We start from the raw sequence: 14819 nt of genomic DNA, 5'->3' as shown, positions 1-14819 counted from the left end.
ACCACTTTTGACCTGACCTGCAGTGTAAACTGTGGGACCTTCTATGAACAGGTGTTTGTATTAAGTGTTAATTAATTTTGGGTGTACTCCCATCAGGTTCTAGACTCATCTCAAGTATGATTAAAGCAAATAGGAAGCAGCAGCATCACAGCAAAGAGTTTTTAGACCTTGGTAAATGAGAGATTTCACTTTTTCTGATTTCTAAGAATTTTGTGTCCAAGACTATGTTTTCAATTCAGTGTAATTCAGTTGTATTTATATAGTGGCAAGACCAGGACCAGATATATTTTTGTTTTCAACCACTGTCAGACTGGTTGTTATAGTGAAAATAATAATAATGATACATTGTACTAATAAACATAATCATGAAATATATATATATATATATATATATATATATATATATATATATATATATGTATATATATATATATATATATATATATATATATGTAAAACATTTGTAATAATAGCAGCAGCAATGATAGGAATGAACTGTGGAGTTCAGGGCTAAGTACAATAACTTCAGTTTTTTCTGAATTTAGAAGTAAAAAAATGTTGGTCATCCAGGTCTTTATGTCCTTAAGACATGCCTGAAGGTTGACCGCCAGGCTAGTCTCACCTGGCTTCATAGATAAATACAGCTGGGTGTCATCTGCATAACAATGAAAATTTATCTGGTACTTCCTGATAATATTGCCTAAAGGAATCACATACATGGTGAAAAGTCCTAGCACAGAACCTTGTGGAACCCCATGACTAACTATTGTGTTCATAGGAGAGTCATTATTAACATGAACAAACTGGAATCTATCTGATAAGTCTGACTAAAACCAGTGTGCTTCCTTTAATGCCAACGACATGTTCTAGGGTCTTGTGATCAATGGTATCAGCACTAAGATCTAGTAAGACAAGTATATGGAGATCATTGGTGACCTTAACTAGAGCTGTTTTTGTGCTATGTATGTAACACTGTGAAAGGGGCCATTTAACCTTTACTACTTTTTTAAGCTACTTTTACATTAGCTTCAAGGACATTTTGCTGGAAATACTCCAGTTACTCCATTCCTTTACTTAAGCAGGACTTTTCATGCAGATGCTTTACTTGTCTTGGAGTATTTTCATTGTTGTGTTGGAACGTTTAGATCAGATAAGGGTGTGAGGAGTTCTTCTACCCTTGCTTTAAAAGTAAATACTGACAAACCCATTTTTACAGTGATATCCCCGCAGCAGTGTGTTCTCCACACTGTTCACCCGTGCCTGCTTCTTCTTTCCAGTTCAACAGCTCCATCAATCTTTCCTCATCACAAATCAGGAGCAGCCGTAAAATAGAAAGCTTCATACAACACACTTTATTTCAAACACACTGATTTCAAACCAGATGTTGTTAAAGACAACTGACGAAATAACAGAGAGAGACAAGTAAAGATTCAGGTTTATAGTTAAACATGTAGTTTCTAAATACAAAGTCATGATTCAACATATTTACACTGCTGGCTGCTCTCATAGGGACAAATGTGATTTATCCATTTCATCTTCACTTAAATCTCCCTCTGTTAAGTTCTAACTTAGTAAAGTTAATAGCAATCAAGCTGTTTTCAGACTTACTGATGTGAATAAATATGAACGTGGTGGACGAAATAAGGACCTTGTGGATTGAATGAAGAACTGGTGGACTGAATGAGGACCTGGTGGACCAAATAAGGACATGTATGACTAAATGAAAACATGGTGGACTGAATCAGGAACTGGTGGACTAAATGAACACCTGCTGGACTAAATAAGGACTTTGTGGACGGAATTAAGACCTGGTGGATTGAATAAGGACCTTGATTGATGATTGATATAGGAGGCCCAGGGGGGTACACTTAGAACATGCTTTGCTTGAAGTGTGTCCAGCACAATACAACTTTGGATAAGCAGCAGAAAATGGAATGATGGAAGAACTGAATAAAGACCTAATGGAATGAATAGAGAATAAATAAAGACCGAATGAGAACCGGGTGGACTGGCTACTGAGACACCTCAACTGTAACTCTAAATTCTGTGGCATCGTCAGAGTTATTACTCTCAGTCTCTGTTAGAAGCTGGGTTCTTTTTCTCACAGTATTTACAGTGGTGGCATTGTTGTGCTGAATTTATCCCTGTTTCAGATCGTGTTGAAGGTGCAGCCAAGGTTAGAGCCAGCCCCGATATACTGACACTGTTGAGGCTGTTTGCTGTGGTCTGTAACTCTTTCCAGAGAGGATGATGGACAGTAGACCTTCCACTTGTCATTTGCTGCAGTCCAAGTTCAGTTTCAATATTGTTAAAAGGTCTTTATTTTATCGTAGTCTCTCCCAAATCAGCGAGCTGAGAGCAGGTTGTGGTGATGCTGGTCCCTGATTGGTCTGCACCAAAAAGGTTTAAAGGGTGAATAACTTGCCCATGTGCCTACTCAGGAAACAGAACGAATAAAAGGTCTTATCATGTCCATAGCCAAACACAAAAAAATGCATCAGTTTGTGAAAATGTAATTTCGGCTGCAAAATGGGCTTATAGGTGTGTTTGAACTGGATCCCAGAATCCAAATGACACACATGTTATGACCTCGGCTCAGAGGACGTGACGTGGAATTTACAGATTAAAGTGCAGTGTGACAATGTGATGTCACTGTTCTGATTCTATTGGCCCTGTTGAAGAAAGGTTAGGTCTGACCTGTGAGCCTGCAGGAGCTAAAACATTGGGACAGGAAAAGGCCTTCTTGTATCATCACTCACATGGTCTTCAAACAAGGTGAATGGGAGAGCGAAGGTTCACAGCAACTGGTTCGACTGCAGAGAATCGTTTAGACTCCCACAGTTTCAGTTCATCACCTCCTGATGCTCATGTCAGAACCAGCATCTTCTTGTTCCTTGTGGTTGTTGAGTCAGACTAAGGCTTGTGAATGTCTCAGCAAATTATCTCTACTTCTTTAACATCCTCTTTGTTCTCCTGAAGCTGTATCTCGTCCTCACCTTCTGTCTTCTTCCTCTCCTCTTCTTCTCTTGTGCTTCCCTCTAGTTCTCCATCCACCCTCCTCCTCTGCCCTCTGCCCCTCCTCCTGTCTCGCAGGGCACAGGGCAGACAGTTTGCCAGGAAGAGGACAGCAGAGAGACAGAGCAGAGAGAGGACAGCACCCACACCAACCTCCAGCTCCCGAGCTCCCTGCCCATTGTCATTGTCGTCATCCTCCCTCTCTACTTCCCTTTCCTGGCTTGGAGAGAAGTACACAGAGCCGTCCTCCTGGCTCGGCATCAGCACGGCTCTTTCCAGATTGTTCCGACTGACCATTCCTCCATTCCCCACCTCACTCCACTTTCTGTTGGTCACCCTCCTGCTCACTTTGTCATAGTAGTCACTGCTCACATTCCCACTGTTGTCCTCGTCAAAGTTTGATGTATAGATGTCCATGTCTGATTCAACCAGCGTGTCTGAAATGTCAAACTCAAACTCCTCGTCCTTGTTCCCTCCTGGCTGCAGGAAGTCCAGGTCTAGGTTAACTCTTATCCAACCAGATCCCCTTGCCAGCCTCCTGGTTCCACCTCCCCCTCCTCCACTGTCCGTCCAATCCCTGTTGCCTTCACTAATAAAGTTGGAGGTGATTGGTTGGTCAGTGCAGGTCGAAACCAGAAGTTCTGCTTGCAGTAAAGGTCCACCTCCATCTCCCTGGGCAAAGATGCGTTGGCTGAGGCTGGGCGTCACTACAACCACAGTTTCAGCCAGTGAGGAGAGACGCAGGAAGAAGGGAAGGTTGCTGAAGGAGGAGAGGAGGGAGGCAGTGTCGTCGCTGAACTGAAGCCAGACACTGATGGATGCCTCCTGCAGAGACACAACAGAACCTCACAATTCAATGTCCTTTTATCTGTTCCACAGGTTCATTTACAAGTTAGACAGTTTTCAGTCACATTCTCAGACAGCACCTCAACCAACCGGTTTACCAGTCAGTTTCTCCTTATTTTAGCCTAAAGCCTTTATCTTTTTAGATCTGCTACAGTTTTAATTTGCTGTTAATGCAAACTCAATGTTTACCTGTTGTCTTGATTCGTTAAATATAATGCCTATATCTACAGCTCTAATTCATCAGTGTGACAGTGTGAGTGGTGTTATACTTACCACTCTTGTGCCAACACATTTGCTGCCTTCACATGAATACAGTCCTTAATTCGACTTTGCAATTTTTTTGCTCAGCGTGAAGCTACAGCGAATGAAACCCAATACTTTATACATAGATATTTGTCATTAAAAACCTTCAAATGGCTAAAAAGCATTGACTGTACAGAAAGATATCTGTGACTTCACCCACAGGTTTCTGAAGAGCAGTTTTGAAGCTCAGAGTGAGCTGCTCCACCGTCACCATCTTGGCAGTGCCTGACTCCACCCCTAACTCCCAGATAATCAAAATATGGTCATAGAAGTGGGGCAGGTGTGGAGCTGAGAGTTTGGTGCATGCTGGTTTCTGGCAAGCATGCACTCACCCATCTGTCACTCAAAGACGCCACGCCCTCAATCTACATAAGTTTAGTCCTTAATAAAATGTAAACAGGTAAATTAAATAAAAATTCAACCCTCATACAGTTGTCATGAAGGAGGAAATGAGTTATAGAAACCAAAACAGTTCTTTTTTGCACTAGGCTGTAAACATGTTTATTTCTGCTGTAAAGTTGGTTGGACATTTTAACATAGGAGTCTTTGGGGATTGACTCACTGTTGGAGCCAGATTCTAGTGGTTATTAGAAGAACTGCAGGTTTTGGTTCATCAGTTCATGCTCACCTTCATGTTTCAGCTCTGGAGGTTGATGCTTGCTAAGAAGTCATGATCCCTCTCTTTTTTTATTTGGTGGGTGACATTCACAGGAAATGTTGAGTTTTACTGACAGGTGTTTGAAAGGTCGTTGTGTGTGTGATCTGACTACATCATAAGGGAAAAGTGTTTATAGCTGTTCTGGATGACTACAGTGGAAGCTACTCTTCAGTAACTGAATTAATGCCACTTTTGACCCTGTGATGCAGCTAACATAAAGACAGAGAATCACTAAACTTTTTTAAACCTGTGGGGAACGTGAATGCCACGTGTGAAATCATCATGTAGACACCAAAACAATTCACTGGATAAACCAAAACTTTGACAGGCTAATAGTGCTACAGCAAAGGTCAGGATTCATCCTCTGGTAACACAAATGTCTGTTGCAAATTTTCAGGAACATCCATCCTGTACTTTTGGAGACATTTCACCCAAAATCACAAATGAAGAAAAGTCCTAGTATAGTAGAGCTGGGTTGAATTTTGACAGATAGTGTTGTAGCAATTTAACAAAAAAATGTTGATTTTTCTTTAAAAGAAACCATTTAGTTGTGCATTTCAATTGACCTGTGTTCTTCTCTCTTTTTTATGTTTTCTATATTCTATATATTTTTCATATAATCTATTGTTTTCTTATGTCTTATTCTTTAATAAGACAAAAGTAGTTCTTATCTGATTAATTGATTAATTGATGGAATAATCAGTAGAATAGTCGATTACTAAAATCTGCAGCCCTAGTATATATCCTGCTTTAGCTGTTGCACTGATGTAATTGTTCAGTAGATCATGAGTTATTTACAGCTTCAGCCATCATAGTGAATAATTTAAACTGCCCTTTAATGGCAGCATACCTCAAGCTGACCATACCCATCACCTGAACAGCTGCTTCATCAGCGAATGGACAGTGGCTGCAGTTTATGAGGAACATGCATCCATTCTCTCACCTGGTGGTGGTTGTACAGGATGTTGTAGGCTGTCACTGTTGTGGTGACAATAGAGGGGTGGGCGGGGCTTCCCGTGACTGACATGCCAAGCCCGCTGACCACCTGTACTGACAGGTCTGCTGGGGTAACGGGGTCAGAGGTCACAGTGATATCACACCTGCCCAGGACACCATCCCACTGCTCAGAGACGACCTGAGAGAGAGAAAGATGATGATGATTTTGATGATGCTCAGTGATAGAAGTCCAATCTCCAACTAATGTACAAGTATCACGTACATGGAGTGATGTCTTTCCTGGCTGTAAACCAATCACGTTGTTCTGGGTGCCAAGGGAGGCCACTTTTGGGTCCTCTACTCTCAGCCAGTCATGGACTAGCTCTGTCACATCAACGAACCAGTCAGATGAGCCTAAGAGATGTATGGTTCTTCTGCGGGAGTCCTGAGCTGTGAACTGAGTCAGGACCTGGACCAAGGAGCGCTGATACACCGGCACACACCTGAGGAGTCAGGACACACAGGACACACCTGAGGAGTCAGGAGTCAGGTTGCTTTGTTTCCTCTTGACAGGTAGTGACATTAGCTTAGCTGTTTTACAGAGCCAGCAGGTGAGTACTGTTCTGTCCTGTTTGCTAATGTGTGATATGTAACAAATGGCTTTAGCATTAACATAACATTAAATACATGATTTAAGATTTAGATGATTTCTCTGTCTAATAGCAAGATCTTATACTATATAATGAAATTTTGTCAGTAATTTTATTCTTATAATGTACATATTTATGTTATTTTTATTTATTTATTTATTTATTGTTATTATATTTAGTGCTACAAAGTCCAAGGTAACGATGGCACTATATAAAGTCCATTATTGGGGGAACATGTCAGACCAGACCCTCAGGTGAGTGTGTGACTCTGAATGTAAATCTGTAAATATTAGTATTTTAAGTTTCCTTTGATGGTGATTTTCTTTTAGACTGAATAGTTTTATTGAGACTGTGTTTGTACCTCCAGATGTAAGCAATAAAAGTTCGTGAATCGACATCGGAGCTGTCTGTCAACCAGTCAACTGCCAGCTGTTGGTTCAACATCATCTTCTACACAACACAGAGACTCTGACTGTCAATGTTGTACAGGAGATATTCAGATATATAAAATTTAGATATTCAGGAGTAGACTGAACAGGTAGCGAACATCAGCTGATTAGTTAGCAAGCAGATAATGATGCTACATTTGTGTGTCTGGTAATTAGTTTATTCAATGGATGTCTAGTTTACTTGATGTTAGCAGGAGAGTTGTGTATCTCTGTCTGCAGCTAGTGTGCTGGCCCTGGGAAACGTCTCATCCTCTCTGCATGTTATCTTAGCAGCATGTTTGCTGTCAGGTTGTTAGCTCTGTTTTCAGGTATTTGTCCTTACAACATACAACATTTTATAGCCACAAAGACCTAGAAACACAAGTTTGCTAGCACAGTGGTTTTAATGCTATTTTGGGTAACGTTACCTTCATTTTTACCTTAGTTACAAACCTACAGTCCTCTCTCCCGTCACTAACTCTCTAGTTTTTACTCAGTTGTGTTTTGGGTGTTGAGTTTGTGTGCTTGTCAATGGTTTGATGATGTTTTATATTATAAGGTTTGTTTTGCTCCAGCTGTGAGAAAGAGGACGCTATGTGTTATACCCTGGTGTCATTGCCTTAGCAAGTGTGCCCATGAAATTTGGGGGTGGAGCTTCTGAAGGAGCACTGAAGGGAGGAGTGTATTTGGGTTTTGGGAAGACACTACAAATCCCTCACACTGTTCCAGCTAACACTGTGGTCTATTAGGGTTGACTGTCTAGTGTGGTTTTTACAGTGCAAGGCTGAGCATATCCTGAATGAACTACTTACAGGAAACAGTTTGGTTAAAAGGTAATTTTTGAGTCTCCAGTGGAGAGAAACACACAGATAAAGGCTTGTAACTGAACTGATTAATCACAGCAAAGTGAAGACACATTGGGGTGGTTTTGTACCCATTCTCTGTGAAGTGGTTCCAGCCACTGATGGCATTGAGAATGGGGTCTGCCAATGACACTCGGAGGGGCACCGATGGAGCCCACACCTCCAGACACACAGAGCCAGTGAGCACGCCCAGTTGAAACTCGACCACCGCACAGGTATTGCCCAACCCTGATTCACTGCCGTCAACGAAGAGGGTGGAGCAATCACTGGACACCTGAGGTTAGGATGAAAACAGACAGATGACAAGTGGAAAAGACTTCAGTGATGATTAGAGGAGAATTTGTATCAAGTAAAAAAAAAAAACAGTAGAGTAGGTGGTTTCATTAAGTTGTGTTACAATGTCACTAATTTAAAGGTGCATCAATCAGTGTATTGGTATTAACATTGGGTTAAATACTATGTATTATCAGCACAAAGCAGAAGCAGCTGTTTTCAGAGAAACAGCTGTAAGAAGACACTATCATACAGCAGCAGACAGACACAGTCAGAGTAGCTGGTGAATATTCTACAGCTGAAGCCCAGGCTGACTATAGCTGTGTCCCAATTCGGGGGCCACATCCTTCATAGGATGTGTGCTATCGTAGAACACAAAGGCTGGTTTACAGTGGAATTTCACTTAAAACTTGAGGTTTTAAGGCCTTGGTTTTAACACTTGTACCATTAGCTGTTGAACTCAGCTGAAACCCAATACTGACATTTAACAGTGTAATCCTCTGGCTCTCTGTCAGTATTTGCTGCCATATTATTTTCATTATATGTGTGCAATTAATCATAGATATGTTGGAATAGAATAGAAGGATGCATTTTAAGGGGACTTTGAAATGGAACAGTCTAGTTGTGCCGCTGTGACATCAGTTCTGAAGGAGGTAGCTCATCAATTAGAACACAGCTTGTCTGTTGCCACACTGCTGTTTGATTGGCTGCTTGCAGAGTACTGATGTGGTCATTTGCTTGTAGTTGGCAGAAGTTTTTCTTCTAAAGTAGAGGGCTGCTGCCAATGTACCTGTATTTGTCAGGCTGAATTAAGTGTGTGGGAGTGTGTGTAGGACCTTGATAGTGTCCTCATTGGTTGAGTGACATGTGACAGTAGAGGTGACATCTGACACCTTCCCATCACGACTTATAGCCAGAACAATGACAGGAAGTGACACTGGCTGGTTTGTCAGTATGGCTGTGTTGATGATCATGTTGCTCTGAGGACAGACAACCAGAAAAGACACAATCCAAATCACATTTAAACAGACCACAGTAGATGGACCTGTTAAGACCATAAAGATTTTAACCTTTGCTTTGGGAATGAATGACTGAATGAATGAATGATGTACCTCTGTGATGGGAGCGATGCCAAAGATGTGTCGATCAGTGAACGAGAAGATGCTCACTGCTGCCCCTTGTGGCAGAGAAGGGTTACTATGCCCAGAGTACTCCAACCACCAGTTAGCCATCACTGTCATGGCAACACCGAAACTCCGCCTCAGACCGTCAACTGACAGACACACCACCTGTTGGAGGAGAGTGGGACTGCGGGACGACAAAGATCAGAGACCAAGCCATCAATCAATCAATCAATCAATTAATTTGGCTGTCTGTCAATGGTGTCATATGTCCTTTACTCATGCATCAGTGTTTTGGTTGTCTGGCTGAAGCAGTCAATGCCACATTTTTTAGATCTCAGGGTTTTCAACAATATGTTTGAACAATGAATGATTTGATGAAGGATTTTAGTGACCTCACATCTGGACTTTAAAAACCTCTGATGAAGATCAGGTGTTTCAGCTTATTATTGTCCACTGATGTTTTTATAAAATACAAATACATACAAGACATATGATGCGTGAGCACATACACCATGACTGAGTATTTCCACCTTGAACTGCAGTGAACCAATGACAGTCTCATAAAAACAGATTCAGACAGTCATGGATTCATTATTCATATAAGATAAGGAACCAATCCTAACACTAACACTAACACTGTGTCAGCCACTGCCAGTTACAAGCTAACAAACAACATAAACAAATAAAAGATGTTCTGATATGTTTGCTAGTTTCTGATTCTGGTCTCAACAGACTCCTCATCTGAGTCTGGGTCTGACTGAGGCTCCAACATGTGGCTGAGTCGCTCTGATGTTTCCTGCTCTAACAATCTTGATACTCTCTGTTCTTTCACCTGGAGACCTGGAGCAAGCAGGTGGTGGACGGGGCACAAGGCCTGATTCATTTTTGAATGAGGAAGTAAATGTAGATGTGCCCACAGACCCAGTTTTTGATTTTTTCCCCATTTTTTATTTGGGAAAACCACATTAAACAAAATATTAATCATAGCAGAGGATTTTTAAATAGTTTAAAAACATGTCTTGAACTTATCAGAGAAACGTGAAACTTCTTCGTTTCTATAGGTAATAATCAGCTTGTCTGTTTGTTGTGGAGAGGAGGAGACTTCTCCAACAGCAGATATAGATATGGGCAACATGGGCAGCATCTTTTCGGGGGCAGTAGGGGCATTTGCAAAAAAATTAAAGAAATTACATTTGCATCATGGATTACTTTAATCAATTTGTTTAATCATTTGGACTTTAATCTCTTTTGTCAGTCATTAGTTTCTTTATATTATCTGCTTATCTAGCATAGTAAGTTATATTTAACTAGTGTTTTGTTTATTTGGGTAATGCTATGGGCACATGAGGTTAGGTAGGTAGACTAGTTTAGGACCAGCATGCACCTGGGTGGGCCGATGGTTTTTTATCAGAGAGAGGCAGCAGGAAACATGATCCCTTTGTTACTTTGTTTGCTGATTGTTTAAATTAATAATACTATAAAGGCTTTGTTTGGACAGTGGATTCTTTTTGGATTCTTCGTTTTGCCCTCTCTAGACCTTCGTCTGAGGTGTATTAAACAGTTCATACCATCATCTTAAATAGATATTGCCCCACACATCTTGTGTGCCCAGGTGTGAGACAATTAGTCTCTTGTGGGAGTGTCCTTCAGTCATTTTGTATACTCTTACCTGCCTGACAATCAGGATAGAGTACAGAGTAGGTCAGATCCACTCCTCATTCATCCTCAGCTCCGACTTCTCCTTCAAACATGGTTTCTTTTGGTTTCAAAAAACCATGATGGCGACAGACAAATTACAAATTTGATGCTTCAAAACGGCAGCTCACAAACCAATGGGTGAGGTCACAGTGGGTTGTTACGTGACGCAGACATAGATGTGGGCGGATGGTGACATTTACAATGCATGGACCAAAGTGGATGCTTACTCGGCCTTCAGTGTGTATCAGCTGTCACTGTGGTTGGAGGCTCACTAGACCTAAAGGGCTCACTCTGTGCCTCATCCACTAAACAAACTGAGGAGGAATTAAACTTGGCCTACTTGTGTGTGTGCTTGAGTGTGTTGTGTTTGTGGCACAGGATGGACACCACGTCATGTTTGGAGCCTTGGCTTCTCTCCAGGGTCACTGCCCACAGGTCAGAGGTCAGAGTTCTCTGGGCCACCATTGCCACCAAGCCCTTCTTCACCTTCAACCTGAAGACAGACAGACAGACAGACAGACAGACAGACAGACACACACACACACACACACACACACCATGTAAAGCTACAGAGTTTGTGGCAGACTTGGCTTGACAGGCTTGTCCTGACATCATTGTGTACTTACCTTATGACAACAAACTCAGCGCTGAAGTTGGCTCTCAGACTCACAGACACCCTGATTGGCTGTCCAATCAGCACCGGGCCCCGGTGGTAGCGAATCACGACATGGGAGTCCAAGCCAAGCTCCTCCACTTCCTGCCCATTCAAGCAGGCCTCTTCCTCTTTTGTCCTATCTCTTTCCCTCTCCTCCTCCTCTCTCAGTGTCACCGCTCTGATATGGAAGAGCTGCCTCTGGGACTGAGCCACTCTGTCCTCCACACATCTGGATGGATGTTCGAGAGGAGATTGACAGATGTTGAAAGAAGTCAGAGAGAGACGTCTCTACAAGTTATCACACTCTCTGTAACGTACCCTGCTGTGGTGTCAAAGGAGGAGTAGTAAAGCTGTATTTGGTTTTTCATGGGGCCCCTCAGAGATCTGAGAGCCCCTGGAGTATCCCCATCAACAGCTGGATGGTATCTGAAGGAAGACAAAAAACAAGGATCCATAGCATCAAACACACTTGTCTGTCTGTCACACTTGGACCTCCTCCTGACCCTCACCTGAGCTCGTATAGGTGTTTCTAGCTGGATCCAGCAAACTGTGACTGCACAAAGACATAGTGAGTGGCTCAGCCTGATGACTGCTCCCTGGTCATGAAGAGGTGCGTCACTGATTCCACTGCAGGTTACTCCAGAATTTCACAATTCAGCAGTGTCAGTCATATGAGGGGAAAGTCAGTCCAGCTGTTACTAGTGCTGGGCAGTAACTCGTTACTCATTAATTACTGTAATATTGTTGCTTTTCCCAGTAACAAGTAGTATAAGGCATTACAATTTCTAAAACAGTAATAATATTACTTACTAATCCTATTAACACTGTGTTACTAGAACATGATTAGTGTTTTTTGTCCTAGGTAGGCTATCTTATGATGACATCATTCTGCTGATGTCCTGGATGCAGAGATGCTCTTCACAGCTGCTAGCTGTCCAAGGTTCAAACTCCGATGGCTGCGTGATGAGAGAGTAGGGAGGAGGGAGCTTGTGAGGGAGCTTCTGACAGAGGAGCTGCCTCTCTGTTCACAACGTCAGTCAGCCATGATGAAAGTGTTTAAGGACAGCTACTGGCAGAAAAAGAAGTAATGGACTACTTGAGGTCGAGCTCCACAGCTTCTCTGTGGAGCCATCTGGGAGTCATGTCAGACTCCCCTCACTGCAACATAAATCCAACGCACCCTTTTAGCCATGAGTGCAGGTAAGCAGTCAGTGCTGTGCCCACTCTGCTGCTGTCTGTCTGTCATGTGATGCTGCAGCTGCTGTACCCTTACCCAGCATCCATTTGTAGGCTCTGTGATGTCATGTTATGTGATGAGGTCAGAGCCTACAGAGCAAACATCAATGTGGACGTCTTCCACATTCACATAATAATCTACAGTGCATGGGGCAGCTCACTTAGCTCAACATGTGAACGTGTGACAGAATAATAACTCACCTCAATGAAGGAGGATTCACACGCTGACGGTGGCCATGGTGATATCTGCCCCGCTGCCGTTCTCGCCTTGGGACGCGGTTCTGAGGGTGGATGTTACTGTGCCAGTTGTCTAAGCCCTGATGTGATTGGTTAGCACGTTGATCATTGAACCAGTCGCTTGGCAGCGTCAGAGTTACCACGCACAGCCCCAGTGGAGGCTGGGAAACCAACAGAGAAAAGCGGGAGGAGGGGACAGGTGAGATGAACGAGCGTGGGAGGAGACACGACAGCCTGAGAGAGTCTGCTCCTCACCTGGGTCATACACCAGGCTTTGTGCTCCTCCGTCTCCTTGAAGGCATGTAGGGTGATACAGGTGCTCTGGGTGCTGGTGTCACCCTGTTTGTGGAACAGTGTCCTCACCCTGAACCTCTCCTGCCCTCCCTCATCCCTCTCTCTCTCCACATGCTCTGAGAGGAGGGAGGCAGACAGAGGGGGGGAGAGAGGGAGGACACTCTCTGGTACGAGCTGTGGAAAGACACAGAGGAGTGGAGCTCTTAGCTTTACAACTAGCAAACATTCAACCAACCTACAAATTGAACCTGCACTTTTCTTCTTACCTGTGTAACTGAGTAAGGGCCAAATTCTGCTTGGAGGCCCGGCCTGGGGCCCCAGCTGGGTGGGGGCACCATGAGGAGGCTCTGGGAGAAGGCGAAGGGGCTGGAGTTGGAGAAAAGAGGGCCAAGCTCTGCCTGGGACAGAGGGAGGAACTGCCAGGGAGGAGGGACGACTGACATGTGGACTGGCAGGGAGAGAGGGAGAGGAGGTTGCAGGAGGGATGGAGGGACTGAGGGAGGAAAAAGAAAAGAGGAGGAGGTGTGAACCAGCATGAGAGAGACCAAGGCATGTAAGAATTATGAAGCTTTCTGTAGTTAAAGTCTCCCTGCACCCAGGTGAGATGTCGTTGACTTGGACTCTCATCTTTAACACCTGTGGGAGTTTTGGCATCACAGCTGGTCTGGGACATTTGTGTGAAATTTCTTGTTGTTTTAATGATTCTTAACCACATCAGACACTATTACTGTGCAGAGCAGAGGGTTGGTTACGCTCCATGAGGAGACTTGTGAGACAGCGTGTTAATGTTTGGATCCCTGGTTGAACAGCCAGGCTGCTGCTCACAGTGACACATTTGGACTGGTCTCATTCAGCTGTATTAAAATACTGTAGAGCTGAAACAGCTGACATGAGGCTGGATGATAATAGATGTCAGTTGTTTACGGTGCTACAACTGTATCCTTTCACACACTAACCATACGTGGTCCAGACAGATACCAGGTTTTGATGTAGCCTTGTTTCTTAAAATGTTCTCCTTGGGAACATACTGTCACTTGTCAATACTACCTGCTATATACCTCATGCCCCCTGTTGTTATGTGTTCTCTCTGATTGCTAAATGTGTTGGGACCTCTAAAGAAATGAGGTGACAACATGTTGACCTCAACCACCTTGTGACTCAAAACAGAAATCTAATTGGACAGTGAAGACCCACCTGTTATCAAAATCCACAGGAGCAGCTGCATGCAACGTCCTTTCCTGCCACGCCACACACCAGACCAGCTGACATCTGCCATCACCTGGGACCTGATGCAACATAGTCATGTGACATCCTGTAGAAACGCTCAACCAGGCAACCATATTTCCTCAGGATGCAGGGTTAAGAGGTTTGAACAACCTCTTATCTTAACAAGGTGCTTTAGTTGTACCACACTGATACTGATACTGTTATAATAATGAAGGAATATCCCGTCACAAAACACTTGAGGCCCATTTACTGGGCTCCTCTGTAGCTTTCCAGCAGATCGTAGGTCTTCATCTGCACACACATTTTTACAAACTATTAAATTAAACTTTTAAGCCAACATCAACACAACCTGTAAGTGCTCTGAAGATATTCTAAA

The 14819-nt window shown here is 43.1% G+C and overlaps 1 protein-coding gene across 1 annotated transcript; it reads right to left on the bottom strand.

Annotated features, from left to right (window-relative positions):
• Positions 1–1324: 1324 nt before the first annotated feature.
• Positions 1325–14279, bottom strand: tmem132a (transmembrane protein 132A). Its single transcript, XM_071503728.1, has 13 exons — positions 14264–14279; positions 13483–13709; positions 13178–13390; positions 12887–13083; positions 11768–12076; positions 11421–11678; positions 11135–11287; positions 9085–9280; positions 8809–8952; positions 7771–7973; positions 6042–6261; positions 5766–5957; positions 1325–3840 (listed from the first exon to the last, which is right to left on the bottom strand). Exons 1-13 carry the CDS (start codon positions 14277–14279, stop codon positions 2932–2934), a joined length of 3237 nt encoding a protein of 1078 aa, XP_071359829.1. The 3' UTR covers positions 1325–2931.
• Positions 14280–14819: the final 540 nt, after the last annotated feature.

Source organism: Trachinotus anak, unplaced genomic scaffold (assembly GCF_046630095.1).
Source record: "Trachinotus anak isolate AG129_WGS33_773 ecotype Australia unplaced genomic scaffold, CSIRO_AGI_Tana_v1 ptg000019l, whole genome shotgun sequence".
In the NCBI taxonomy this organism is placed as follows: domain Eukaryota; kingdom Metazoa; phylum Chordata; class Actinopteri; order Carangiformes; family Carangidae; genus Trachinotus; species Trachinotus anak.
The sequence above is the reverse complement of the archived record's forward strand: the minus strand, read 5'-3'. Positions and strand labels throughout refer to the sequence as shown.